This window comes from Eucalyptus grandis, chromosome 11 (assembly GCF_016545825.1).
Source record: "Eucalyptus grandis isolate ANBG69807.140 chromosome 11, ASM1654582v1, whole genome shotgun sequence".
Lineage (NCBI taxonomy): Eukaryota > Viridiplantae > Streptophyta > Magnoliopsida > Myrtales > Myrtaceae > Eucalyptus > Eucalyptus grandis.
The window spans coordinates 45,819,432-45,845,710 of record NC_052622.1 but is presented as its reverse complement, the minus strand read 5'-3'; the positions used below and the strand labels follow the sequence as shown (position 1 = coordinate 45,845,710).

Sequence of the window (26,279 nt, the reverse complement as noted above, 5' to 3'; positions counted from 1 at the left end):
CCTTGTATAGTGTTTAGTCGAGAGTCAGTTTAATTATAGAGGTGATTTCGTGATAAAATTAATGAACATAAATATGTGGTTCACTTTGTGACCTTGTTCACGAGAGAGAATTATGACATGATTTGATGCACATGTTTTAGGGTCACATACACTGAGTTTATGCAATAGTGACTCGTTTTTAAGTGCCCTAATATACTTTTTATCATTGTGGATGCATTGTCATCTTACTTTTATTGATTAGTAAGTCCATTAGTAAGTCGAAATTCTCAAACTTCAATCTGATTATTATTATCTTAATCAATAACAATATAATATCTTAAAATTATAATGATAATTTGATGATAGTTAAGTGCATGGAAATATGATTATAATTTACTAATTAGGCATTTTTGTCTAGGTTTCAAGTGTGTGTTGTTGTTATTCAAGAGTCACTAAAAAGAGGATAATAGTGCGTATGATAACTATTTTGTTTCTCTGTTTTTTCTATATTTTTGTTTTCGGGAACAAATTTGATATAGAAATCTATTTGATAACGCAAATTTATATTTCTATTTTCAGTACAAATTTTGTATCCAAAAATAAATTTGAAATAGAAATGAGAAATATAAATTTTATATTAAATGAAAACTTTTTCATCGCTTACTTTTCTCTCTCGCGCATTCTCCCACAAGAAAATCCTCATCCTCCTCGAAACTCTCCTCGTCCTAGACCCCCAGATTGGCCCCCGCTTCTCTACACCCTCCGATCCCTCCGCCTTCGCCTCTTTTAGTGGCGGCTATTACACCTCCACCTCCTTCCCCAAACTCTCCTCCGACACCCACGCCGGCATTGGCACTTCCTCCCTCTCCAACAACACCTCCCACTCTCTAGACAACCTCAGATCTTGGGTTGAGATCGGTACATCAAATTCAGCATCATTGAGATTAGATGTAACCACATCTTTAGACAACCCTAGATCTTGGGTCACTCGCGCGACATGATGATGAGGAACTGAGGTCGCGGAGGGGTTGTTGGAAGTTGTGGCACAACTCGGAGGTCTAGGTGGTGATGTGTGAATGCCAATGAAGCTATGGCCTAGCAGAAAAAAAGAGAAACCTTAGCAGGAGAAAGAGAAAATCATTTTCTCCATTTTTTTCTATTAATTTGAAATATTTTTTTAACTGCTCATTTTTCATACCCCAAACACCAAAAATTACAAAAAAGGTTTTTCTGAAAAGCATTTTTCGCGAAACAAATACAGCGTCAAAGTTAACTGGTTTTCTACTACCCTTTGTATTACAAAGCAACTCCCTTCAAATGAGATGTTGATTTGCAACCACATCAAAGTCGTTTTTTTCGGAGAAATCTGTCACCCCACTTTCTGCCTTGGCCACAACGAACTGGGCCATAGCCTAGCCAACCATGCGCTGCTTTTCGCCTTTGAGACTAGTCTCAGATGATGGCTCGGCAACTTTTGATGCCCGCTAGCGATAGAGATCATTTAATGTCGTTAGGCAAAAACGGATCATTAGTTACATTTCATTTCATTTAGGTCGTCACTAGCTGCAAGTGAGAAAGCTCCACGTGTCTCCATAAAAAATAAAGAAACCCGGAAAAGAAAATTAAATTCACCGAACTTCAGATTAACAAACGGATTAGGATGACTATGACTAGGCACTCGTGCGCCCAACAAACAAAAAGAATAAATGATTTATCACGGCTTAATTATGATGTCCCAATTATTAACTACTCTCTAGAAAAATCTCATGCCGTAAATTATTCTCGGCCTGCGCAAGATCTGCGATCGTGATTGTTTTCTCCTAAAGAATGAATGCATTTTTTTTTTTTTTATAGGGGCGTATTGGAAATTGAGACAGCCATAGCAGATTCAAATTTATTATTAGCTCTAATTTAACATATTCCAATGAGGGGGCTAAGGTGGCAACATAGGAGACAAGGAATGGGGGTGAGTCAGTCACTCTTTTCGCCAAGAAAGCGCAGAGAATATGACAAACCAGCAAAGACAACTCATTTCCAATATTTAAATTGATTGTGAATTGAACATCAAATCATTTCGACCATGTTGGCCACATTTCTGACCACATAACACAGAGAGAGAAGAGAGAGAGAGTGCTGACGTTTGACATGGAACAACCATGTCTCTTTAAGTGTTCCTATATATATGCTGACCTTCAACTTGTGATGGACATCCCAGAACTTGACCGCAAAAGCAAAGAAAGAAAGAAAGATTGCAAAAATGGCTATATCTTCATCCAAATGCAGAAGTAATTGCCATGTTAGGTCAATTAGCTTGCCTTCCAGATCCCATCCCACCACTCTCAGGACTCTTGATTCGATCAACAAGCTCCAATCATCACAGGACGAGGCCTCCACTTCATTGTCTGGGTCGGTCTGCGCCGGGCTCACGGGCCTTGAGGGAGTCTACGTTTGTATGGATGATCTGCTCAACATGAGATCAACTCAACAAACCCTCTCTTGCAGCCGACAGGAGGGATTCATCAATGTGCTATTGGATGGATCAATCCAAGTACTAGATGTTTGTGACTACTCTAGCCAAATCTTGTTGCGCCTCAAAGAACAGGTGCGCGCTCTCCAATCCACTCTCCGGCGGAGAAAGGGCGAACCATGCATTGAGATAGGTGTCGCGGAATACACCAACTTTAGGAAGGCAATGAAGAAGGATGCTAAAAGATTGATGGCTGTATTGAGGAAAATGGCGGCCAAATTTGAAGATGGTCAATTGGAGAATGAAAATAACCACCTCTCATCAGTGATGAGAGTGGTGAGAGATGCTAATCTGTTGAGCACTTCAATATTCCAATCTCTATTGTCCTTCTTGGCAACGCCAGTGTCAAGGCCCAACAGGCAAATTAGCAGGTGGTCCATAGTCTCCAAATTGGTATATCCAAAGGGAGCAATATCATGCGATCAAGAAGATAAGCAAGGGGATGTGAATGAGTTGGAATGTGTTGATTGTGCACTCACTACCATGTGCAAACACATGTCAAGAGAAGGGGTTGATGGCGAGAAGTTACAGGTCGCACAATGTGAATTGGAGGATTTGGAGATTGGAATTGGAAGGATTGAGGATGCCTTGGAGGGATTGCACAGGTGCTTCATTAGAACAAGGGCCTCTCTTTTGAACATCATGTCACGGTAGAGGAAACTCTTTCAGTTGCCCAATTTTGTTCCCTTGATATGTATTAGATGTACAGCATTCATACAATGAAAAAATAGAAAGTGATACTTTTAAAGACAGCTCATGCTTCCAATATGGCATGTCAATATCTCCGATTGATAATTATTAACCACAACCAAGTCCACGATGTTACTCCATCGACAAACAAAAGAAAATATGGAGGAAAGGAATTGAATTTGTGACATGATTTTGGACATTCTTGGGGAGCGTTTGATAACGCTCCCCAGAACAAGTATTTATGTTCTTTTGTTTCCTAGAACAGAAATGCGTTTGGTAAATTTTTTTATTCATGAGAATAGATTTGGAATAAAAATAAGAAACAAAAAAAAAAATTGTTTTTTGTTATCGTGGAACACCTCAAGAAACAAATTTTTATTCTCTTTTCATTTCTTCTCTTTCTTCTTTCCCCAGCTGATTGCTGACCTTAGCAATGGTCGGCGACCAGCCAGATGAGGCCGACGACCTTGTTGGAGCCTTGCCGGCCCTCAGTGAGGTCGCCCCAAGCTTGTTAGTGACAACCTTGCCAGCCACTAGCAAGCCCCCCCCCCAATGCCTTGCGATGGCTGGGTGAGGTCAAAACCTCACCCAAATCTAGCGAGGCCGAGCCTCGCCTAGCCACCGCAAGGTTAGTGTCCCTCAAAATGGCCAGGTGAGGCCCAACCTCACAGATCTGGACAAGATCGAGCCTCGCCTAGCCACCGTGAGGTCAGCATTGCCTAGGTAGGCAAGGTTGACCTCATGGTGGCCAGGTGAGGTCAAGCCTCGCTAGTGGTCAACTGAGGCTCCCTCAAGGCCGGCGACCTTGCCAGCTCTTGTCTGGCGGGTTGCCGGTCGGCCATGGCCAAGGCCCGACCAGCTAGAGGAAGGAGAAGAAAAAAGAAAAAGAAAATGTAATAAAATTATTAATTAAATTCTAAGTTACAAAAATATTTTGGGTCGTATTAAATGTATTTTTGTTCCGGGAACAAAAATTTTATATAGTTACCAAACGCCTTAAAATACTCATAAACTGTTCTCAAGAAAAAGAAACGTTACCAAACGCATATTTAGTATTCATGGACATACAATTAATATGTTAACATGTGATCTCGAGGGTTTTTCTTATAAAAAAAAAAAAAAACTCACGTTTAGATTAAATTACAAAACTTCTTAAACTGTTGCTTTAACTTGTGAGGGACGGGTTGCCATCTAAATATATTAAAGATTAACGTATAAATCTTCATACCACCAATTATACAAATTGTCATTATTCACCTACTAAGTTCTATTCATATATACCCTCAACTTTTACTCACCTATGCACATCATATTTCAACTTCCGCTAGCACTGTCGAGTAGGTCAATTATACGGATATTTCAAGTTTCACTTTGACGCAATGCAAATGGGAATAAGACGAGTCCCCACTTGCAATACGCACGAAACAACAAAGAATTCAGTATTTAAATGGGGGAGTTCAAATTTGTGAAAAATGTGCATCTTCAAGAGAGAGGCATTGAACTAGAGAAAACAGTTTTCTCTCGCGGAATGGCGAGCTCCTCTCTACCGCCTGGGTAGTCTTCTCCTTCCTTCAAGGTAAGTTTTGATTCCATCTCAATGGAAAACCCTAAGTCATCCCATACAAAACCCCATTTCGATCATCCCAAATTCCCGATTAAAATCCCACCCTTAGGAAAACCCTAATGCCCATCCCATCTATTTCCAATTTGCTGTGATAGCCTGTCTTCCATCTTTTTCAGTTCACAGATCGAGAATCCCACCGCCTGAAACCCCCTTTCAAATACCCGAACACCATTCACCACCCAAAACCCCCATTCGGTATACCCATACGCTATACATTGCATCGGAGCTCCCTTCAATCGATCTGGGCATACATTCCCCTCTCCCACTGGTTCCAAACTTCTTACGCCAGCTTGTGTGAAGACAATCAAAGTCCCCTAGAGATCAAGAGATGGCAGGTCAGTTCGAGGAAGAGAGGCATTTAGCAGCTCTTTGCAAAAGTCTAGGTAAGCTATGGTCTGAAGATGATATTGTGGATATAAAAGGTGACATTTCTGAAGAAAAGATGACTGAATGCCGGAAAGTAGTTTTTGGGAAACTGCACTCAAGACCGAATGTGAATTTTACAGCCTTCTTAAATACTATGAAAATAGTTTGGCTGGTTGAGAATGTTACCTGTACAATGTTAGAACCGGGTTATTTCTCTTTCTCATTCCAGTCTGAAGCTGAAAAATAGAGAGTATTAGATTCTGGGCCATGGTGCTTCTCCATCAATTTACTAGTCCTACAACAATGCGATCCCGACACCCCAGAGATCTATTATGAATTTACCCATTGTGCTTTTTGGATACATTTCTATTGCCTCCCATTTGGGAGAGTTACTAATGAAGTCATCAGGGATATTGCATCAAAACTGGGAGAAGTATTAGAGGTGAAATTAGAAGCAAAAGGTAATAGTCATTACAAGATTGACAAGGCAAAAGTAAAGCTGAATTTGGAAAATTCCTCAAGACTGGAGTCATTGTTAATTTGGAGAGAAAGAGACTGTGGGTAGAGTTTAAATACGAGTGACTTCCGCATTATTGTTACTCATTCGGTAAGATTGGGCACTATGCTACATTTTGCAAAGAAATATCCTATGAGAATTCAGGGTTGACAGAAGACTTACCGGGAAGATATAGGCAATGGCTAAGAGCGGAAGTGTGCGAACTTAGCCCGTATGGTAAAATTTTCTATGACAAACAAGAGATTATACCAGAAGATGATGACAGTGTGCCAGAGACCTCTATCCATTCAGTTCCTGAAAATGAAAATCAGCTGCAGGATTAGAATTTGAATATCATTTGTGGACAGAAGAGTGTTGTCCAACCAACTCAACAGGAGAATAGTCTTTCTACAAAGCATTCAGCACTTCAACTCATGGAGGAGAAAGGCCCTCAAAAGAGAGGAAGATGTTGCATATATGAAGAATCAATTATGGTACTCTATGAGAAACAACATAAGGAAGCGGAAGAGGACATGTTAGAGGCCACAGTAGGTGAAAAGGGGCTGATAAGGCATAAATCCAAAGGCACCAAGCAATTAACAGCAAAAAAAGAAAAGAGATTCTGTTCTTATGGTGCTCAAAGTTCTAAAACACCAGTTTTCGACAATACATAGATGGTGGAAACCCCTATTAAGGTGGCGGAGAAGTCAAATCAGTGGGCTTTGGTGACTAGTCCTAATAAGCCACTGCATCATCCATGAAGCTATTAAGTTAGAATTGTCAGGGGTTGGGCACACCTTTGACAATTCAAGCTTTAAGAGTCCTAGTGACTCAGGAAAGGCCCAATATTATCTTTCTAATGGAGAGTAAAAATTAAGAGCAAAAGGTGTAACAATTAAGGAGGAGGCTGAAATTTCATAATAGCTTTTTGGTGAATCCAGAAAGAATTGCAGGGGGTTTGGCCCTTTTCTGGGATGACCAGGTAGTGTTATCCATTGACTCATTCTCAAACAATTATATAAATGTTCAATGCCAAGTTAAAGCAACCAAACAGAGGATGCATGTTACCTTTTTACATGCTCCTAATGAATTTCAAGAAAGAGTGCTGTTATGGGAGGCCATATATAGAGCAAGTATAAACTATCATCTATCTTGGCTTTGCTTAGGGGACTTCAATGAAATCATGTATCACTGGGAAAAAGTGGGCAAAAAAGAGTAGAAAATTACTGGTTCACAGCATTCAGGGACTTCCTTATACAGTGCTCCTTAATGGATTTGGAACCCAATGGATGTGCTTTCACCTAGACAAACAATCGAGCAAGAGATCAATTTGTCAAAAAGCGACTAGATAGAGCATTATGTAATTTTGAATGGAGGATAGCTTATCCTAATGCTGAATGTGTAGCATTACCAGTTATAGGGTCTAATCACAGCCCTCTCATACTATCATTATACACGCGGAAAGACCGAAGGAGGAGAGTGTTTCGATATGAAGCATTCTGGTCAGAAGATGAGAAATGTGTGTAGCTAGTAAAGAAAACATGGGCTGGCAATGACTCGCAGATTGTGGCTCAACAGCTGGCAAAGTGGAGCAAAAACAGATTCTATAATGCAAAAATGAGAATTGATTGGCTGAATAATGAATTACAAAGGCTGACAAATGGCAATGAAGTATACAAAGAGAGTGAGATAGCAAAGAAGATAACCCAGGAAATTGAAAAGCTAAGGCAGCAAGAGGAGATGTATTGGGGGTATGCGCTCTAGAATCAACTGGCTAAAATGGGGGGATAGAAATACAAAAATTTTCCGTGCAACAACTATTCAGAGAAGAAATAGAAACATAATTACTATGCTAAAGAATGTAGAAGATGATTGGGTGAAGGAGGAACCATCTTTGAAGGAGATGACATAAATATTCTTTAAAAATTTATACGAGTAAGTGGGGTCTCGCAATTTTCAGCCTATCATACAACAAATATCAACCACAGTCGATGAAATGATGAATAAAAGGTTAGTAGAACCTGTCACAATGGAGGAGATTACTGCTGCAATGCAACAATTAAGAGCTACTAAAGCTCCAGGATCGGATGGGCTAAATGGGCTGTTTTACCAAAATCATTGGCCATATATAAGTCAAGACATTTTCAAAGAAGTGCAGAATTTCTTTAACACTGGATACCTAAACCCTGTTATGAACAGAACCCAAATCACCCTTATTTCCAAAATCCCAAACCCCGAAAAGCTTGAACAATTCCGACCTATTAGTATGTGCAATTTTGTCTATAATATCATTTCCAAAGTAGTGACAAATAGACTAAAACCTTTGCTACCAAGCATTATTATTGAAGAACAAAGCATCTTTGTGGGGGGCAGACAAATTCAAGATAATATCTTGATTGTGCAGGAAGTACTACACAAGTTGCGAACATAGGAGAGGAAAAGTAAGTTTCAAGCTGTCCTAAAGCTTGACATGCAAAAGACATATGACCGAATTGAATGGGACTTCCTTCGAGAATGCTTGACCAAGATGGGTTTCTGTGATCAGTGGGTGCAATGAGTGATGCAATGTATTTCAACGGTTTCCTTCAGCATAAATTTTAATAGGGATCCTCTATCTTTTTTCAAGCCTACACGAGGAATTCGACAAGGTAATCCGTTATCTCCTTATTTTTTCTTTATTCTAGTGGCTAATGTCCTATCTCACCTGATGAAACAAGCAGTAGTAGATGGAATACTTCGAGGAATTAAGCTCAATAGTAACTGCCCTACCTTATCACATTTGCTATTAGCGGACAACTCTATCTTCTTTCTCAACAGCACTATATTGGAATGTTAGAATTTAGCGGCCATTCTACATCAATATTGCTTCACTACAGGACGGGCTATTAATCTTAATAAATCAGGAATTTTATTTTAGCAAGAGTTGCCCAATGAATCTGAGAAAAAATATGGCTGCAGAGTTAAGAGTTCCAGAAATAGAGAAAATAGGGAAGTATCTAGGTATTCCCTCGGATTGGGGAGGCTAAAAAAAAGACATCTTTGTTTGGATTCTTGCAAGAGTTAATATGAAGTTGGAGAGTTGAAAGGACAACTTGCTATCAAAAACAGGCAAGGAGATATTGATTAAATTAGTGGTGTAGGCCATTCCGCAATATGCAATGTCCATTTTCAAAATCCCTGTGTCAATCTGCAAAGCTATTGAGAAGAAAATTGCAAATTTCTGGTGGAGGAATGGTAACAAAACTGCTGGGGTTCATTGGAAAAAATGAGAAAATTTGAAACTTAAGAAGGATGAGGGAGGTCTTGGTTTTAAAGATTTCCTAGCTTTCAACAAGGCAATGCTAGGAAAGCAAGCATGGCGCATTTCACAGCAACCTACGTCCCTTCTAAGTCAACTGATGAAGGGTTTATATTATCCACAATGTGATTTCTGGAAAGCTGGAAAAGGTTCACGACCTTCGTAGGGATGGCAAAATATTGTATTGGGAAGAGACTCTATAGCTCCACAAGTTACGTGGTCCGTTGGAAATGGACAGACAATTTCGATTAGAGAAGATAAATGGTTAAAAAGTGAACTTATTGGAGGACCAGCGACAAGAAATGAACCAGAGAAAGTGGGTGCATTAATAGAACAAGGGGATGGTAAATGGAACGAGATAATGGTTAGGTTGTTGTTTGATGACTAAAGAGTAAGGGAAATCCTGGCAACCCCTATTGGATTACCTACTACAAAAGATAAAAAAAAGTATGGATTAACAATAAATTAGGGTCCTATGCAATGAAAAGCGGCTATTTCACCACTAGAAATCAAGCAGTCAACCCACAAACCACAATAGCAACTTCCTCTCACCAAACAAAGCCAGATCTCTAGAAATATATTTGGCAATCTGAAACTCTACCCAAAGTCAAACAATTTCTCTGGAATACATGCCAAAACGCACTACCCACATTGGACAACTTGCACAGGAGAAGAATAGTACTCGATCCATTATGCCTTATCTGCAAATAGGAAGTCGAAACTATCGAACATACTTTGTTGCTCTGCCCTTAGACAACTCAAATATGGAGAGCTAGGCCTCTGCAAATCAAAATCACAAGACTCGGGTTAACACGACTCGATGAATGGCTGTATATGAGAAAAGAAGACCCAAGAAGTGCACGAAAATTCGACCTAATCGCCACTACTGTCTAGTGCATCTAGAAAGATCAGAACCGGTCCATCTTTGGACAAAATCCCTACACCCACACCAGACCCTGTTCAAATCGATAGCTTTACATGAAAACTTCACAACCTGGAACAGAAACGCAAAAGCAGAGAAAAGTAGCGACGCTCACATGCTAAGATGGCAACCCCTGACCTTGGATACTCTGAAAATCAACATTGACTCCTCCTTTGCTCGGAATGAAGGCGCGACATCAAATCTTGAGGAGAATAAACGAGCGGCTGAAGGCGTGATATCATATCTTGAGGAGAACAGAGGAGCGACCGAGCACAGGGGAGCAATCGCCTACATCTACCGAGACTCTCGGGGTCACTTGGTCGACGGCTTCTCAAAGATGGTGGCGGCATCCTCGGTGGAACAAGCGGAAGCACTTGCTCTCTTGGAAACCCTACACTTCCTCTCCACCAGATCTAACCGAAGCCTACAAGTACAATGAGACTATTTGCTGCTCGTGCAAGCTGTTCTAGATGCAATAGAATCAAGCTGGGAAGTGGCACTGTATGTGGACCGGATCAAGGCAAAATTAAAGGATTTCCCGGGCCTTTCTCTGGCCCATTGCAGTAGAGAGTCCAACAGATCTGCAGACTGGCTTGCAAGAGCCCAAAGAGAGAATTACCTCCCTCGCAATTGGGTAACCAACCCCCCGACAGCCCTATTCGATTTATTATGCGTTGATGCTTTTGATGTAATTACTCCAAAATTGCCTACATAATTGAATAGCAATCATATTTCCGACCAAAAATAAAAATAAAAAAATGGGGGAGTTCGTTACGCTTGATAATAAAATCCTAATAAAATCCTACTTAATTCGTAATTAAGTAAAAACCTGTCCTTATTATTCTATGTGATGATAAATCCCCTCTTCCATTCTTTACCAAATAAAGGATATACGCAAAAAATTTGAGCGGATCGTCCAGCATATTTGGTCGTGCTCTACCAACATTGTTGAAATATTAAGATGTAATTGGTTCAATTATATATTTTGATTACGTGTTAGAGTACATCTCCTCGGGATTTGCATAAAATAAATATATATATATTTTATATATGGCATTATTTATGTGTGCTTGCGTTTAAGAAATTAATTTTTTCATTACCAATAATTACCAATAATTAATTTCTACCGCATGAAGTGCTCATAATGTAAAACTAGACCACGTTGCCTATTTTAACGATAGCATGACGAGCTCTTCACGGAAAATCCTGGGAGACAGAGAATCAAATCCTCGCGGGTTGATTAATGGAATTAGAGTTATTTATTTCAAGAAATACACACACACACACACACACACACACACACACACACATATATGTATATAATGTTTTTGTTGTCTTATTCATCTGCATGTAGTTTTCTAAAGATAATTAAAGTATTCGAATAAATTCGGCCTGTTGGGTTCTTGTCCCCAAAGGACAGAAGCAAGTACCATATTAAACAAAGATTCAATGATTACCCCTCTCTAATAGTGACCAAAAAGATAGTTAATGTTTTTCGTGAGACACAGATATTTTTAGCTGATTTGGATTTTACGCTAGCTAAATTCGCATAAAACTTGTGTCGGTTGATTGATGAGATATAAAAAAAAAATTGAGTTATTATTATTATTATGTTGTACAGACTTGTTTTAAAGGACGGATTCAACGTATATCATGATTGGGTAATTAAAGCGTCTTATTTAGTGCGTTATCTCTCTAATATTGTCCAGAGGAATTACTACATAACGTGCGGAGTGCTTCCCTGTATAGCGTCTAGTTGAGGGTCATATAGACTTTATCGCTCGGGCAATTCAACTTTTCAGTTTAATTATAAAGTTGAATTTGCGATAAATTTGATGGAAATATACACATGCCTTGCAAGAAAAATTTATGACATGATTCGACGCACATGTTTTGAGGTAGCATGCACCGAGTTTATGTAGTAATGACTCGTTTTTTTAGTGGTCTGGTATAATCTTCATCGTTGTGGATGCATTGTCGTCTTGCCCTCATTGATTTGTAACTCAAATTCTCAAATTTCAATATGATTATTATTATCTTAATCAGCAATAATATAATTTCTTACTTATTATAATGTTAACTTGATGCCGACCAGGTGCACGACTATATTATTGCAATTTAATAATTATGCTTTCTCATCTAGGTTTTAAGTGTGAGTTGTTGTTATCCAAGAGTGACAACAAAGAGGATAAATGTCCGCCATGATGCTCAAATTGTTATAATTACAATGGGTTAATGAATCAATGAGAATAAACAAAATGATATACACGTCATCAGTTTGTGTATCTTTTGAGTTCATATATCTTTTGAATTATTGTATCTATTTAATTTTTATATCTTTATAGTTCATGTATTTCTTATGTACATTTCTCATCTCTATTAGTAGATTTAAAATTCTTCAATCCATTTATCACCTAAATCACCTGCATATCCTCACTTCAATTTTTTCTCTAAGTGTATTAACTTTAAGAAGTGTTCGACAGAGTCATGTTACATAGTGTTAATTCAGACAAATTCAAGGTGCTGCATCTTTAGAGACATGGTTCCTAAAGCCATTTAATATCATTGGCAGGAACTAATGTCGTTAAGGAGATTCAATTAGTTGTACCTCACTTCCTATTTATTTTTTGTTATTGTTTTTTTGGAGTTATATTATTTTTTGATTGCAATAAACAATATTATATATTTTTCCTCCAATACGTTATTTCTTCTATAGTTTTGCAACACAGGCGGCAACAAAACCTACCCCTTTTAACTCGATGCAAGAGTAGGATTTCAAAAGACAATGATTTGTTAAGAAATTTTAAATTCGACATAAAACAATTGACTAACTAGTAACTTCTATGACTTTGATGTTTCATCCATTTTAATAATGGAAATTTATCAATACCATGAAATACTTTGATGACACAAGATGACACTGATTATTGACATGTAATATTTAATCACACAATAGAAATTGTCGGGCCAACATAAAATACTCTAACCAATAGGATAATTATTTTATTTGCCTATTTCCTTCTCCATGAACTACGATTAGGCCCGTTTGGTTTAGCTTTGGGCAAATGTCCTTAAGAAAATACAAATATCTTTGGACTACAAGAGCTTTTGGAAATGAAAATAGCATTTGGTAAATGATAATTTTAAACTACATTGCAAAACAAGTTTGGCTTAAATACCGTTTGGTGAAAATTACATTTTGCAAATGTTTTTTGCTAAATTTTTCATTAAAAAAAAAGTTTCAATTTTTTTTTTTAAATTTAGCCACCGGTGGCCAGATTTGGCCATTGAACGACCTTGCCTGAGGTCTAGCGACTTGCGCCAACCCAGACAACGACTGCCTGAGTCGTGAACCTCAGGCAACCGTCGCCTATATCACGCGAACCTAGGCGATTGCCGCCTGGGGTCGCCAGACCTTAAGCAATGCCTAGGTCGTGTGACCTAGGTGACGCCTAAGGTCACGCAACCTCAGGCCGCCTTGCCTGAGGTTGCACGACCTCAAACGACGGTCGATGGGTGGCTGTGACCCTCGAGTGGCAGTTGCTGGCATGGGCAACTCCTTGGTTGACGGTCGTCGGCCTCTGTTCTTTCTTAAAAAAAGATGAACAATATTCATGACTTGCATTCCGAAGATGCAACTTCCCAAAGTACCTCCGAAACTGCTTTGGGGTAAAGGTTCATAGAGCCATTTGGAGATGCAATTGCATTTTGCTAAAGTTGTCCAAAAAATTGAACCAAACATGGTTGTATTTGGCCAAACCCCTTTAGAGCCCAAAAACTCATTCCAAATGCTGAACAAAATGGGCCTTACAGTTAGAAATGTCTTAGATTTTATTTGGCAAACCTAGTTGGACTCGGCCCATACAAAAGTGGCCAAAACCTCCGAAAGAAGTACAGTGAATAATGATGCTATTTAGGAGTGGTGTTGCGCTATGAATCGCCAAAGAGGGTACAACCCAACCGATGAAAGGCCAGGTAAATTATAAACTCAATAAAATGACGTCCTCGTCAGTGTTAGCTCATACCGCTCAATGATACTTCTCCTATTTCCCACCTCAATCTCGCCCTTCTATCATCCAAAGTCTTATCTTGTTCAAACTTTCTCATGTGCCAGAGCTATCACTCCCCTTCCATTTAAGACTTTTTCAAGGAATAAAAAGAACTTGTATTTAAAGTTAACTGATTTTGCACTCTCTTCTTTATTGAAATGCAACATCCTTTCAAATGAGAAGTTCATTTATGATCCTAAAAGAAAATTGATGACTAGTAAAGGAAAAGAAAAAAACGACTTGATTAAGAGGGTGGAGAGCAGTCGTCGAGAGCATAGGGCTTATATAATGAGTAGCTCTTAGCAGGTTTACAAGAAGGTGAAGAGGGCAGAAATGAACCGAATTGCACACCAAACAGAGGAAGAGCTTGCTTGGATATATATGTGAAAATTTGAATTAACTCAAAATTAAGTGCACTCAAATTAGAGTACTATTAAGATGGGTGACCTATGGAAAAGTGTCTACTTGTAAGTCAAAGGACAAAACTGCAAGGTTCAGTAAGGATAGGACAAAGCCAATAATAACCCAAGCAAGTTAATTTAGGAATATCATAATATGGTATTAGAGCAGGACCTCCTTTAATAGGTGTGTGGTGGAATGATTCTAGAATATATGTAAAAATTGGAATTAATTTATGAAAGTGTTTCTTGATGTAATGGCTAGATTTGCTTTGAAACTTCTAAGCGTTTTTAGGCTAAGACACTATCAGAATAAATAGTCTCTTGAAGAGTGTATGTTTGTACGTCAAAAAACAAAGTTGTGAGTTTCAGTATAAAATGCGTCAAAGTAGACAATACTTTGAGTGAGTTAATGCAAAAATGTTACAAATCCCATCGATTTTTTTTTTTTAGAGTAATTCGTCATGTTACTTCCTGCCTTGGCCACACCAAACTAGGCCATATTCTAGCGCTTTTCGCCTCTTTGGCGCTAGTCTCAAATCACGACGGCTCGGCAACTTCAGAAGCCAGCAACCCTTTCCTTTGATAAGATCGTTGATTAAAGTCAGGCAAAAAAGGGATCATTAGTTACATTTCAGTTTCATGTGGGTTGTCAATAACTAAAATGAGAAAGCTCCAAGTGTTTCCTTAAAAAACAAAAAAACCCCGAAATAGAAAATTAAATTCACCGAACTTCTCATTAACAATGTTTAGAAAGCACGTCACTCGCGCGCACAACAAACAAACAGGTTGAACGACCTAGCGTGGCTTGATTACGACGCTCCAATTTATTAATTACCCTCAACAAAAATCTTACGCCGTAAATTATTCTTTGCCTGCTAAAAATCTGCGATCGTGATATCTTTAATGCATTTGTTTTCTCATGGGAGGTCTGGGAAATCGAGACAACCATGGCAGATCCATATTTAATTTAGCTTTAATTTAATATTCCAATGATGGGGGTAATGTGGCAATATTAGGAGGCAAAGAATGGGGGTGAGTCAGTCACTCTTTTCCAATATTTAAATTGATTTTTTTGGTAAATTATTTAAATTGATTTAGAAATGAACATCAAATCATTTGGACCATGTTGGCCACATATGTGACTACATAACACAGAGAGAGAGAGAGAGAGAGAGAGAGAGAGAGAGCGGACGTTTGACATGGAGCAACCATCTCTCTTTAATTGATCGTATAAGTAGGCTGAACTTCAATTTTTGATGGCATCCCAAACCTTGACAGCGGAAGCAATGAAAGAAAGATAAAAAAAAAATGGCTATTTCTTCATTTAAATGCAAAAGCAACTACCATGTTAGGTCAACTTGCTTTCCCTCAAGATCCCATCCCACCACTCTCAGGATCTTTGGTTTGATCAATAAGTTAGAATCATCAAGGAACAAGGCCTCGACTTCGTCATCTGGGTCGGTCTTCGCTGGGCTTTTGGGCCTCGAGGGGGTGTATATTTGCTTGGATGATCTCCTCAAGATGAGATCAATCCAACAATTGCTCTCTTGCAGCCAACAGGAGTGATTCGTCAATGAGCTGTTGGATCAATCCAGCTACTAGATTTTTGTGACTACTCGGGGCAAACCTTGTTGCACCTTAAGGAACATATGCGCGTGCTCCAATCTGCTCTCCGGCGGAGAAGGGGCGAACCCAGGCATTGAGACGGGTGTTGAGGAATACGCTAACTTCAAGAAGAGAATGAAGAAGGATGCCAAAAGATTGATAGCAGCACTAAGGAAGATGGTGACCAAATTTGAAGATCGTCAACGGGAGAATTAAATCAGCACCTCTCATCAGTGTTGAGAGTGGTGAGAGATGCTAATTTGTTGAGCACTTCAATTTTCCAATCTATGCTGTCAATCTTGGCAACGCTAGTGTTAAGGTCCAATGGGCAAATTAGCAAGTGGTCCGTAGTTTCCAAATTGGTTTATCCAAAGGGGGAATTCTCATGTGATCAAGAAGAGAAGCAAGAGGATGTGAATGAGTTGGAATGTGTGGATTTTGCCCTCACCACAATTTGCAAGCAGATTTCAAGAGAAGGTGTGGCTGGTGAGAAGTTGCAGGTCACAATATAAATTGGAGGATTTAGAGATTGAGATTGGAAGGATTGAGGATGCTTTAGAGGGCTTGTATAGATGCTTGATTGGAACCAGGACCTCTCTTTTGAACATCATGTCACAATGAAGGAAAATTTTTCAATTGCCCAATTTTGTTCCTTGTAATATGCATGGAGATACGCATCATTTATACAGTAAAAACAATATAAAATAATATTATATAGATAGCTCATGCTTCCAACATGGCATTTCGATATCTCTAATTGATAATAATTAACCACTACCAAGTTCATGATGTTACTACAAAAACAACAAAACAAGGATAGAGGAAAAGAATTGAATCTATGACATGATTATGTACATATTTAGGTTTCGTTTATTTCGCGAAAAATAAGACAATTTTGAAAAATATTTTTCAAGAAGTCGTTTTCCGGTATTTGATTAAAATATGAATTAAAAAAGGATATATATATATATATATATATATATATATGTGTGTGTGTGTGTGTGTGTGTGTGTGTGTGTGTGTGTGTGGCGCGCTTTATTTTTCTATGTTTGGTCTTGAGTCCGGCGTTTGTGGACTTGAGTCCAAGGCCCAGGCCAATTGAGGCTGAACACAAGACTTCGTGCTTGTGCCTCCTTGCATCATGGCCTAAGAAGCATCGATACTCTCCGAAAGCTTTCGAGTTGTGTCTGACACTCCGACATGTGTCCAACATGCAATCAACAAGTGTCGGAAAATCCGACACGTTGTCAACTCTTCTCAACACACTCCGACACGCGAGTCTGAAATTTCGACATGCGATTCCGACACGCACGGGATCAATTATAAAAATTTTCAACACTTGAGGGGTCAAAATGTAAATATATGAAAAAATAATGAAAATAACAAAAATAAAAGGGAAAGAAGAAAATTTTTACTCTCAAGGTTCTCACTTATAAGTTCTAATCTTCCTATTAACGACGATGGAACACCCCTCTTCTCGTCGGTGACATTCTGTTGCCCTCACATTCTTTTAAGTTATAATTTTTTTTGCTTCTTTCCGCCTCTCGCAAGTATCGCTTGCGAGTTATCTCTTCTGGTCTATGTTATTGGCTTGTGAGTTATTTTTCACATTTTCCGTGGCAAATTTAGTGATTTCATTTTCTTTTGGTCATATTTCGAGAGTTCTTGTCCTGAATTTTCATTTTTCTCAAATCTTGTTTTGCAGAGAAGCTCCAAGCTAGTCTATATCATGAACTCCAAACTCTATCTAGGACTATAAGAAATCTCACAAAACCTCCAACAAGTATAAGAAAACAAAACATGTTCCTCAAGTTTACTCTTTCATATTTGCAATTTTTGAATTTCTCATTCAATCTCTATCAAATTAAAACAATGAATAATATTAACAAATGTTGGATTAATATTTTTAGTATAAATTAATTCTATGCTCTTTTTATTATTATTATTATTTATTTTTTCATTTATATATAAAAATATATATTTAATATATAATGTGTTGGAACATGTCGAAATTCTCTATTTTTTTAGAAATGACGTGTCGCGTGTCATGTGTCTGTATTGGTACTACATAGACCATGGCCTGGAAATATCGACCCACAGTGCGGAACTCTATTGGGGTCTTGAGCCCATCAACATTATAGAACTTTTCTAGAGAAAGTAATTCATTTATTATGACCCTATTCAATTGGAAGTTGGTCAGTGAGTATATTGATTTTCAAAATAGAGATGTTTCTGCCCACACCAATTGACTACCCCACTAAGCCCTAACACTTACTTGTTGTCTGTCCCCTCTTCCTCTTATGGTGCACGCAGCATTCGCAACCACCGTTTTCCATTGCATCCAACTGTCATTCTCTCAATGATTTTGACTCACCATTGCTGCTGCCGACGCGGGCAATCGAGACGGCAGATGGTAACATTATTCCTGTGTGTCCTTAATAGGCACTTTCTCCTTCTTTATGAAACTCACAAGGTGGCGATGGGCTTGACACTGAGCCCAAGCTTCTTGTCATTGCCACTAACGAGGCTTGTCGTGGTGATGAGCATTGGAGGATGAGAGAATTATTTAACGGTCATAAATCTAATATACTTTTGCTAATTCAGTCATAAACCTTTTAATTTTATCAATTCGATTATAAATATTTTTCATTTCTTGCTAATTGAGTCGATTTGATCAATTTTAGCTAGAAAATATTAACGTAGCTGATCAATATTGACGTGGCACTTTTTAATAATTATTTTGAATTTTAATGTTTTTTCTTCTTTTCTTTTACTTTTATCGTCCTCTTTTTTTTTTTTAGGGGGAGGGGAGGGTTAGGGTTAGTGCTGACGAGTGCTGCCGCGAACACTTGCCAGCCAAAAGCAAGGGTCGGGTGAGGGTGGCTCACTCGTGGTTGGCGACACATTGCTAGCCCTAACCCCAACCCCCCAAAAAAAGAAAAGTAAAAAGAAAAACAAAAAAATTAAAATATATTAAAAAGTGTCATGTCAATCTTACCGTAATGTCAACAATTTCTAAGAAAATTGGCCCAATGGACTTAATTGAGAAGAAGTAAAAACATGTATGACTAAATTGACAAAATTAAAAAGCTTATAATTGAATTGTCAAAAGTATAATTAATTTAAGATTTTTTTAGATAATTTTCTCTATAAAGATCAGAGCCCAAATTTGGTGTGCGCAATGGAGACACTGTTAAAATCTAAACTTTACAAAATCTCCTTCATCAAATGAGTTTAAGCTTTTGGGTTTACATTCCATTGATGGAGAAAGTCCAGCTCAACAGTCTCGGAAATGTCGACATGATTTTAATCTACCATTCTGTACCAAACAAAGAATATCCCCCCATATATCCCCGAGTTTTTCAGGTCCATCGTCTGGTCGTGCTCAACTGCAGAAAACGTGTCACTTTGGTGGGGCTATTACGTCGGTTCAAGACGAAATGGAAAAGGATATTTTCGAAGATATTCACCTTCTGTCCACTTTATGATGGGCGAATGGCGTGCGAGCTCACCAACTAGATCTACCTCCCAGCTTTCTGCTCGTCTTAGCTTTCTGCTCGTTTATCATTGCACCTTGCCACGCCAACCCCATTCTCGATCGCCACGTGTTGCCATGGACGTGAAGAGCATGCTCCTTCGTACACGTGTTGAGGTGTGTAGCGTCGCTGTCTCCCCTTGGATCTTTCGAAATCATTTGAGGGCGGATGCAGGGACACGATGATCTGGCCAGGGCCTCCCTGATAATGACCTCGGAAACAGTAGATTAACAACCCGCTCGTGCACATCGGCAGCGTGGATTTAGTACTGATGAGTGCTTAATCATGGCCTCCTCGACTTCTTAATCTACCCTTTAAACTGGAATTTCTATTTCTTGCACGGTTTTCTTTAATGGGATTCTGCTGTGATTCAACGACAGCCATGTCCGGACACCTTTGCAGCCTCCATTATTGATTCCGCCATGGTGGGTAATGTGGCAAATTTGGAGGCGAGACATGAAGCTGACTCTTCACTTTCTATTTCTTGTTTTATATCATTTCGCTGCACAAACTTGCAAAACGACGAATTAGCACGGGACACCTAACGCCCTTTTCTTTAATTATTAGCATTATCGATAGCCCATTCTTGATCCACGTGGTCACGACATCGCTGAATTAGCATGTCACAGTCTTGTGTCTCCTCAAAGTTCTTCGAAGACGGTTTTATTTATAGGGTCGTGGCGTTGGCTGTGTCTTGTTAGTCCCAATTGAAAGCAAGAAAAATTAAAAGCAACAGTTAGAAGAAGAAGAAGCAGCAGCAGCAGCAGCAGCAGCAGCAGCAGCAGCAAAATGCAAATGGCTAGCTTCTCAGCCAAGAGCAATAGCAAATACAATGCCAGGTCAATTAGCTTCCCTTCAAGAACTCATCCAACGACACACAGGATCGATATTGAGCTCAACAAGCTCAAATCATTGGAGGTGAAGTACCGGACACCGTCTTCCAGGTCAGTCCTGGCCGGGCTATCGGGCCTAGAGGAGCTGTACATTTCCCTTGGTGACCTCCTCAACATGTCATCAACGCAGCAAGCCCTCTCTTGCGTCCATGGACGAAGCTGCACCAATGGACTATTGGAAGGATCAATCCGGCTTCTTGACGTTTGCGGGTCCATGAGGGAAATGCTGATGCAGATCAAAGAGCATGTCCAAGCCCTCCAATCTGTGCTCCGGCGGAGAAAAGGTGATTCGAGCATTGAGGCGGTGTTCTCCGATTATGCCAACTTCAGGAAGAGAATGAGGAAGGAGGCCAGAAGGCTGAAGCAAATTATGGGAGTGAGCTTGCGTGGAGCTTCCACACTTCTCGTTGATGATCCCCAACTCTCATCATTAGCGAGAGTGCTAAGTGAAGTCGATACTGTGAGCACTTCGGTCTTCCAGTCTATCGTATCATTCTTGGCAATGCCAGTGCCAAGGAGCAAGCAAAGCAAGTGGTCACTGATGTCACGGTTGGTGCACAGAGGAGCGGTAGCATCTGAAGACGCAAACCAAGAAGATGCGAATGAATTTGAATATGTGGATGCATCGCTCTTTGCTCTACGTAAACACGGTGCGAATGACGGGTTTGATAGCGAGAAGTTGCAGAGCACACAACATCAGTTAGGGGCTCTGGAGATGAGCATTGGTGGAATTGAGAATGCCTTGGAGGGTCTCTACAGGAGACTGATTAGAACAAGGGCCTCTCTTTTGAACATTATCTCCCATTAAAAGAGCAATTGCCTATATTCATAAACCCCAATTTTGAGATGTATGGATAGTTCAGACATTCCCACTATACAATGAATACAAACATGTATACAGTTTATTATACAAGTCATTCATGCAGCCGCTTCTTTCACATTCAATTTATACAACGAATATATCAGATACATGCCAAGTGCATAGCTGATGCGCTGCCTAGCGATTTATAGGTTAACAGACGCTGAAAAGAGACTACAGGTTGATAATTTGAAAAACCAACCCATTTAAGACTAAGTTTTAGGTGAACTACCAAAGATTCCAAATCGCTCCTTGGCAATTCTTCCTCAATTGCGGAAGAACTGAAATGACAAGATGAGCTTCGGCTTTATTTCATGAACAATGATCTTGGAATTTTTTCCCCTGATCCATGATAAGAGAGAACATCGTGTGAATCAAATGCTGACAAGCTTTAAATCCTTACATATGATCATCAACCTTTCTAAGTCACTAGATAATTGGAAGAATGCCATCTTACTTTCCTGTACGAGCACTAGCAGAGCATACTCAGTTGATTCACATCATTGTATTGAATCCTGTACTTCAAATTAAAGAAATGCAGAAGTTGTCATGGAATTTCGACATTTTCACATCGACGATACGTATATTAGGGGATTAGGACTAATTAATCTCTTTATGCGGAACCGACACTCAAATGCAATAAGCCATATAGCTACGACTAAAAAGAGCAAGTTGAAATGTGAAAGCCTCGTATGTTTCTGATCTTATGTCTGTTGATTGCAGGGAGGCGCCTGTTTACATGAGTTTACCCTTACTACAAGTATTTCTTCTGCACATATCCTGACTGATAAGTCGAAGATCAGCCCTGCTCGGCCCGCCCAGCCCGCCGTTGAGGTTAGAATTACTGAGGTCTCAATGTTCAGTTTTACTGATACATTTATCGTCCTTTTGTTTTAATTCATGAAACAAAAGTCTAATTTAGATATCAATCGAATTTAGCTCTTCCCATTTAAATTTAGAAGGATGCTGGTGAACAGGGAAGCAAGTGGAATAATTCCCACATGGACCTCTGAATCTCAGGCCATGTCTCTTCTCTGCTGATGGAATTTTCTTGTCCTAACCGCAAGCCCCTCACAATTACTGGTCACAATTCTCATTTGTCCATCTACTGTCCCCTTGTCTACCAAGGACACCAGCAGTACTGTCACCACAACCACATCACTCATCATAGCCCATTTTGGATACACGAAAGCTGGTCAGATTGGCATGAAATCTATAGAAATTCCCTCCATAGACGACTAGATTCATGGCCTGGAATTTTCTTTCCACGTCGGGGGCTGTACTCCTAGGCAAACCTAAACATGTTCAGATTCTTTGTTCTGGTGTCACTTTGGTTCCTTCCGAAGACAGAAGACCAGCAAGAATGTGAGAATTGATTGGGTCTGTGCTGTGTTGGGGTGGGTTCCCGGTGGCAGGGTATGGTACCGGTGACAACTTGGGGGGGAAATGCATCGAAGCACATGCTCTGCCAAAACTCTGCTTTCATCTTCAGGACAATAACTTACAATGAGAAAAGGCAAGCTAAAACGGCTCCCTGACTTTAGTTTAGCTCAATGAACAATTACTAGCCACATGCCAAAGAAGGCATCTTCGTCCTTTTTGACACTTACCAACTCCATTAGAAGGTCTATAGGCACGGAAAGAGATGCGGTTTTAAAAATGGAAGAGTACCTAAAATCAGCTGGCAGATTCCCCGCATGGTAAGGCATCGAGTCGAGCAGTCCACGAGGTGTCCGTGAATCCTCCAATCATCGGATGAAATGCAGGCGACGGAATTACTCTACGACCAACATATTTCTTGCAACAAGTGGATTAGTCTGGCGATACTAGAGGAACGACCGGCTCGTGTACATGATAGACAATGTTGTCTACACAAATGTAGACTCGACTCAACCATGATCTGTTTAAACCTTAATCACCCTTCAAATAAAAGAATCTCATGCCGTCCAAATCTTTCTTGGAAGATCTGAAACTTTGGTTTCTCCCAATCAATTCTTTAATGGGTTTTCGCCATTATTGATTCCTCGAGGCTCTGCAGAACTCGAGACAAGCCATGGCCGAGCCCATCTGCCGCCTTCCTTTATTATATTTGGATGGTGGTAACGTGGCTAGCTTTGGGGGCAAGAATGGAGCTGACTCTACACTCTTTTCTGCAACGAACACGCTGCGGACATGTTGGGCGGAGACACCTCATATCGATTTCTTCAACGTTCCTGGCTAAAATATGAAAAAGGAGAGCCGATTCAGGGCTCCACGTGGTTGCACCCATGCCATGCCATGGACAATCTTGTCTCTCTTACATGTTTTCGTATGTATATATATTGGGTTCTTGAATTGGTTGTGACAACTCAAACTCGAGCTCTCTGAGGCACGAACCGAAACAAGAAAAAAAATGGCTTCCTTCTCAGCAAAGAACAATGCCAAGTACTCTGTTAGATCCATTAGCCTGCCTTCCAGATTCCACCCCGCCACCGCCAAGGTGGATGGTGAACTCAACAAGCTCAAGTCGTGGGAAGCTAGCTCGACTTCGTCTTCCGGGTCAATCCAGGCCGGGATCTTGGGCTTGGAGGAGTTGTACATTTCCATGGATGAGCTTCTCAACATGGCCTCAACCAGGCAAGTCCTCTCGTGCAATCAGGACAAGAGGTTCACCGATGAACTCTTGGATGGATCTGTACGGCTCATCGATATTTGTGGCTCTGCCAGGGAGATTTTGTCAAGTATTAAGGAAAATGTTGGAGTGCTTCGATCTGCGATCCGGCGGAGAAAGGGCGACTCAAACATCCAAGCCGAGATCATTGGTTACAACAACTTGAGGAAGAAAACAAAGAAGGATGTGAAAGGATTGGTTTCTTCATTGAAGAAAATGGAAGCAAACTTCGGAGCCTCATTGCTCTCGGTTCAGAATCCCGCTGATCAGCATTGGCTGGCCGTTGTAAAGGTCCTAAGGGAAGTTAATTTTTCAAGTATTTTGATATTTCAATCTCTCATGTCGTTCCTAGCCCCACCAACGTCAAAGCCGAAACAGATTCGGTGGCCACTGATCACAAAACTGATGCACAAGGGCACGATAGCCTGCGATGGAAACCAAGATGACGAGAACGAGATTGAATGTGTTGATGTCACCTTGAGTGATCTCAGTAAATGTCTCTCCCGTGGAGGAGTTGGCGCTGAGAGATTGCAGATCACAAACGAGCAGCTGGTGAACCTAGAGGTCTGCATTGGAAGCCTTGAGGATGACGTGGAACGCTTGTTTAGGCACTTGATTAAGACGAGGGCTTCTCTTTTGAACATCCTCTCTTAGGAAGAGATTGTTTTCTTTTGCTAGCCAATTTCGGCCCTTGATGCGTCCAGTTTTTTTTCTGAGGATCTGCTAAGGGCAATAGAGTGTTAATGTACAGAAGTTGTATCACATCCATGTACAAAAAAACCTGAAATGATAAGTGAAAAAAGTTGCGGACAATCTCCCTCTCTGTTTCTGTTTCCCTTCTAATCTGATACGATTTTTTCGAATTATCAGTACAATTTTGTCCGTAAGCAACAAGAATAAACCTGAAACCAACCTACCATCTTCGGACAGATGCTGAGGTACTTCTAAGTTCCTCATATCATCAGGAATTTTCTTAGTTCACCTGCAAATCATGGAACCACCGAAACAGCATTTTTCTCCTCACCTTGGAGCTGCACTGCGCACGAAATGGCCTATGCATTTTAGTCTCTTAAGCCGGCTCACAAAATTATGGAACAACACAAAAAGATCAAGAAAATGGTTAGAACCCTGCAAAGTGTACCTTTGCAATTTTTCACCTATTTTTTCCGGTTAGTCTTGTAGCTCTCATGCTGTAAAGTTCTAGCACATAGTTATGTGAAAATATCGATACACCAATCTTTCACGTCACGATGATTTCTAAGTAGTACTGGCTGGTGGTTACTTTCTTTCTGCGAATGGTATGGGCTCCTTTGTTCTTGTTCAAGATACACATTCAGTTTCTTCCTGTTTATTCTTTTGCTGCTGCAGTTCGAGGAGCTTCACAATCAGAATGATGAAATTCGTGTCCTTTTCAGCAGCTTATCTATCCTTGATCAGTCAGGTGAGGAAGTCCTACAACATTCTTGCAAATGATTTCTCATGTCCAAGTAAAGCCGATGCATCGAATTCCAATTTGTCGTCGAGAATAGAGCTGGAAAGACGAGTCTTCAGGCAGAGGATCCTGCAGATTACAATTTTACGCGAGACTTGGTTTTGAAGATAAACCGCACACGTCGACGAGGAAAACAATTCGTTTCGTACTGAGATTCTCTCGATGAATGTGATGCATCGTCTCTGTTCAACATTTCCCTCTTGGCCCTTTGCTTGCACCCGAAACCACACTGCTTTTCAAAATGAATTGTTTAGCATGGACAGCAAGTACGAGGCTTTTCTTTGTGACACCTGATCTTTATCCGATCACAAAATCAACGATTCCCAAATAGAAGGGAAAAGAAGAGAGAAAATTTCAAAATGGGAAAATGCAGATTAAGGCGAAGAGAGAGATAATAAAATATTGTTACCAATCTCAAGTATGAGTTAACTGTATCGAACTGCAAATGCTTGATTACTGCATCAGTAATGCTCTATGCACATCTAAACGAGGCCACCGCGTCCGCTTTTGGGCTTTGCCTTTATATCTCATAAGCAGATTCCTGCTCCCGTGAAGATTAGTTGGTCCTTGGAGTTGACATTGTAACACCCCTAACTCTCCAAGTACAGGGGCAATGACACAACCATCCTTTTATTGGGAGAAGACGATCTCAATATAATCATCATCTATGGTTATCGAAATATATATGTGTGTACATATGATAAAATAATCATCTGGATACAATATCAGAGTTTCCGTAACCCTAATAAAGACATATAAACAAATCCAACAAACAACTAACTTGGATGTTCATTTTAGCCATATAAAACTCTTACCCATAAATCCCCACAATCAAAATGTCCTCTTGAAAATGACAAAGCTCTCATCTTACTTCTGAAAAGCAAGTAAGATG

At 39.9% G+C, this 26,279-nt stretch overlaps 3 protein-coding genes across 3 annotated transcripts; all 3 read left to right on the top strand.

Annotated features, from left to right (window-relative positions):
• The first annotated feature begins 2,208 nt into the window (after window positions 1-2,208).
• Window positions 2,209-10,341, top strand: LOC120289966. Its single transcript, XM_039305386.1, has 2 exons — window positions 2,209-3,111; window positions 9,984-10,341. The coding sequence occupies exons 1-2, from the start codon at window positions 2,237-2,239 to the stop codon at window positions 10,339-10,341; spliced, it is 1,233 nt and encodes a 410-aa protein (XP_039161320.1). The 5' UTR covers window positions 2,209-2,236.
• A 9,947-nt stretch (window positions 10,342-20,288) lies between these two features.
• On the top strand, window positions 20,289-21,194 carry LOC120289965. Its single transcript, XM_039305385.1, has one exon. It carries the CDS (start codon window positions 20,289-20,291, stop codon window positions 21,192-21,194), a length of 906 nt encoding a protein of 301 aa, XP_039161319.1.
• Window positions 21,195-23,637: 2,443 nt separating this feature from the next.
• LOC104420775 lies at window positions 23,638-24,549 on the top strand. Its single transcript, XM_010032555.3, has one exon. It carries the CDS (start codon window positions 23,638-23,640, stop codon window positions 24,547-24,549), a length of 912 nt encoding a protein of 303 aa, XP_010030857.1.
• Window positions 24,550-26,279: the final 1,730 nt, after the last annotated feature.

Excerpts from the sequence above, each read along its gene's own strand:
- LOC120289966 (XM_039305386.1), top strand. The coding sequence starts at position 2,237 with ATGGCTATATCTTCATCCAAATGCAGAAGTAATTGCCATGTTAGGTCA. Across the intron at positions 3,112-9,983 it reads GCCTTGGAGGGATTGCACAG|AAACGCAAAAGCAGAGAAAA; the intron begins GTGCTTCATTAG and ends AACCTGGAACAG.
- LOC120289965 (XM_039305385.1), top strand. The coding sequence starts at position 20,289 with ATGGCTAGCTTCTCAGCCAAGAGCAATAGCAAATACAATGCCAGGTCA.
- LOC104420775 (XM_010032555.3), top strand. The coding sequence starts at position 23,638 with ATGGCTTCCTTCTCAGCAAAGAACAATGCCAAGTACTCTGTTAGATCC.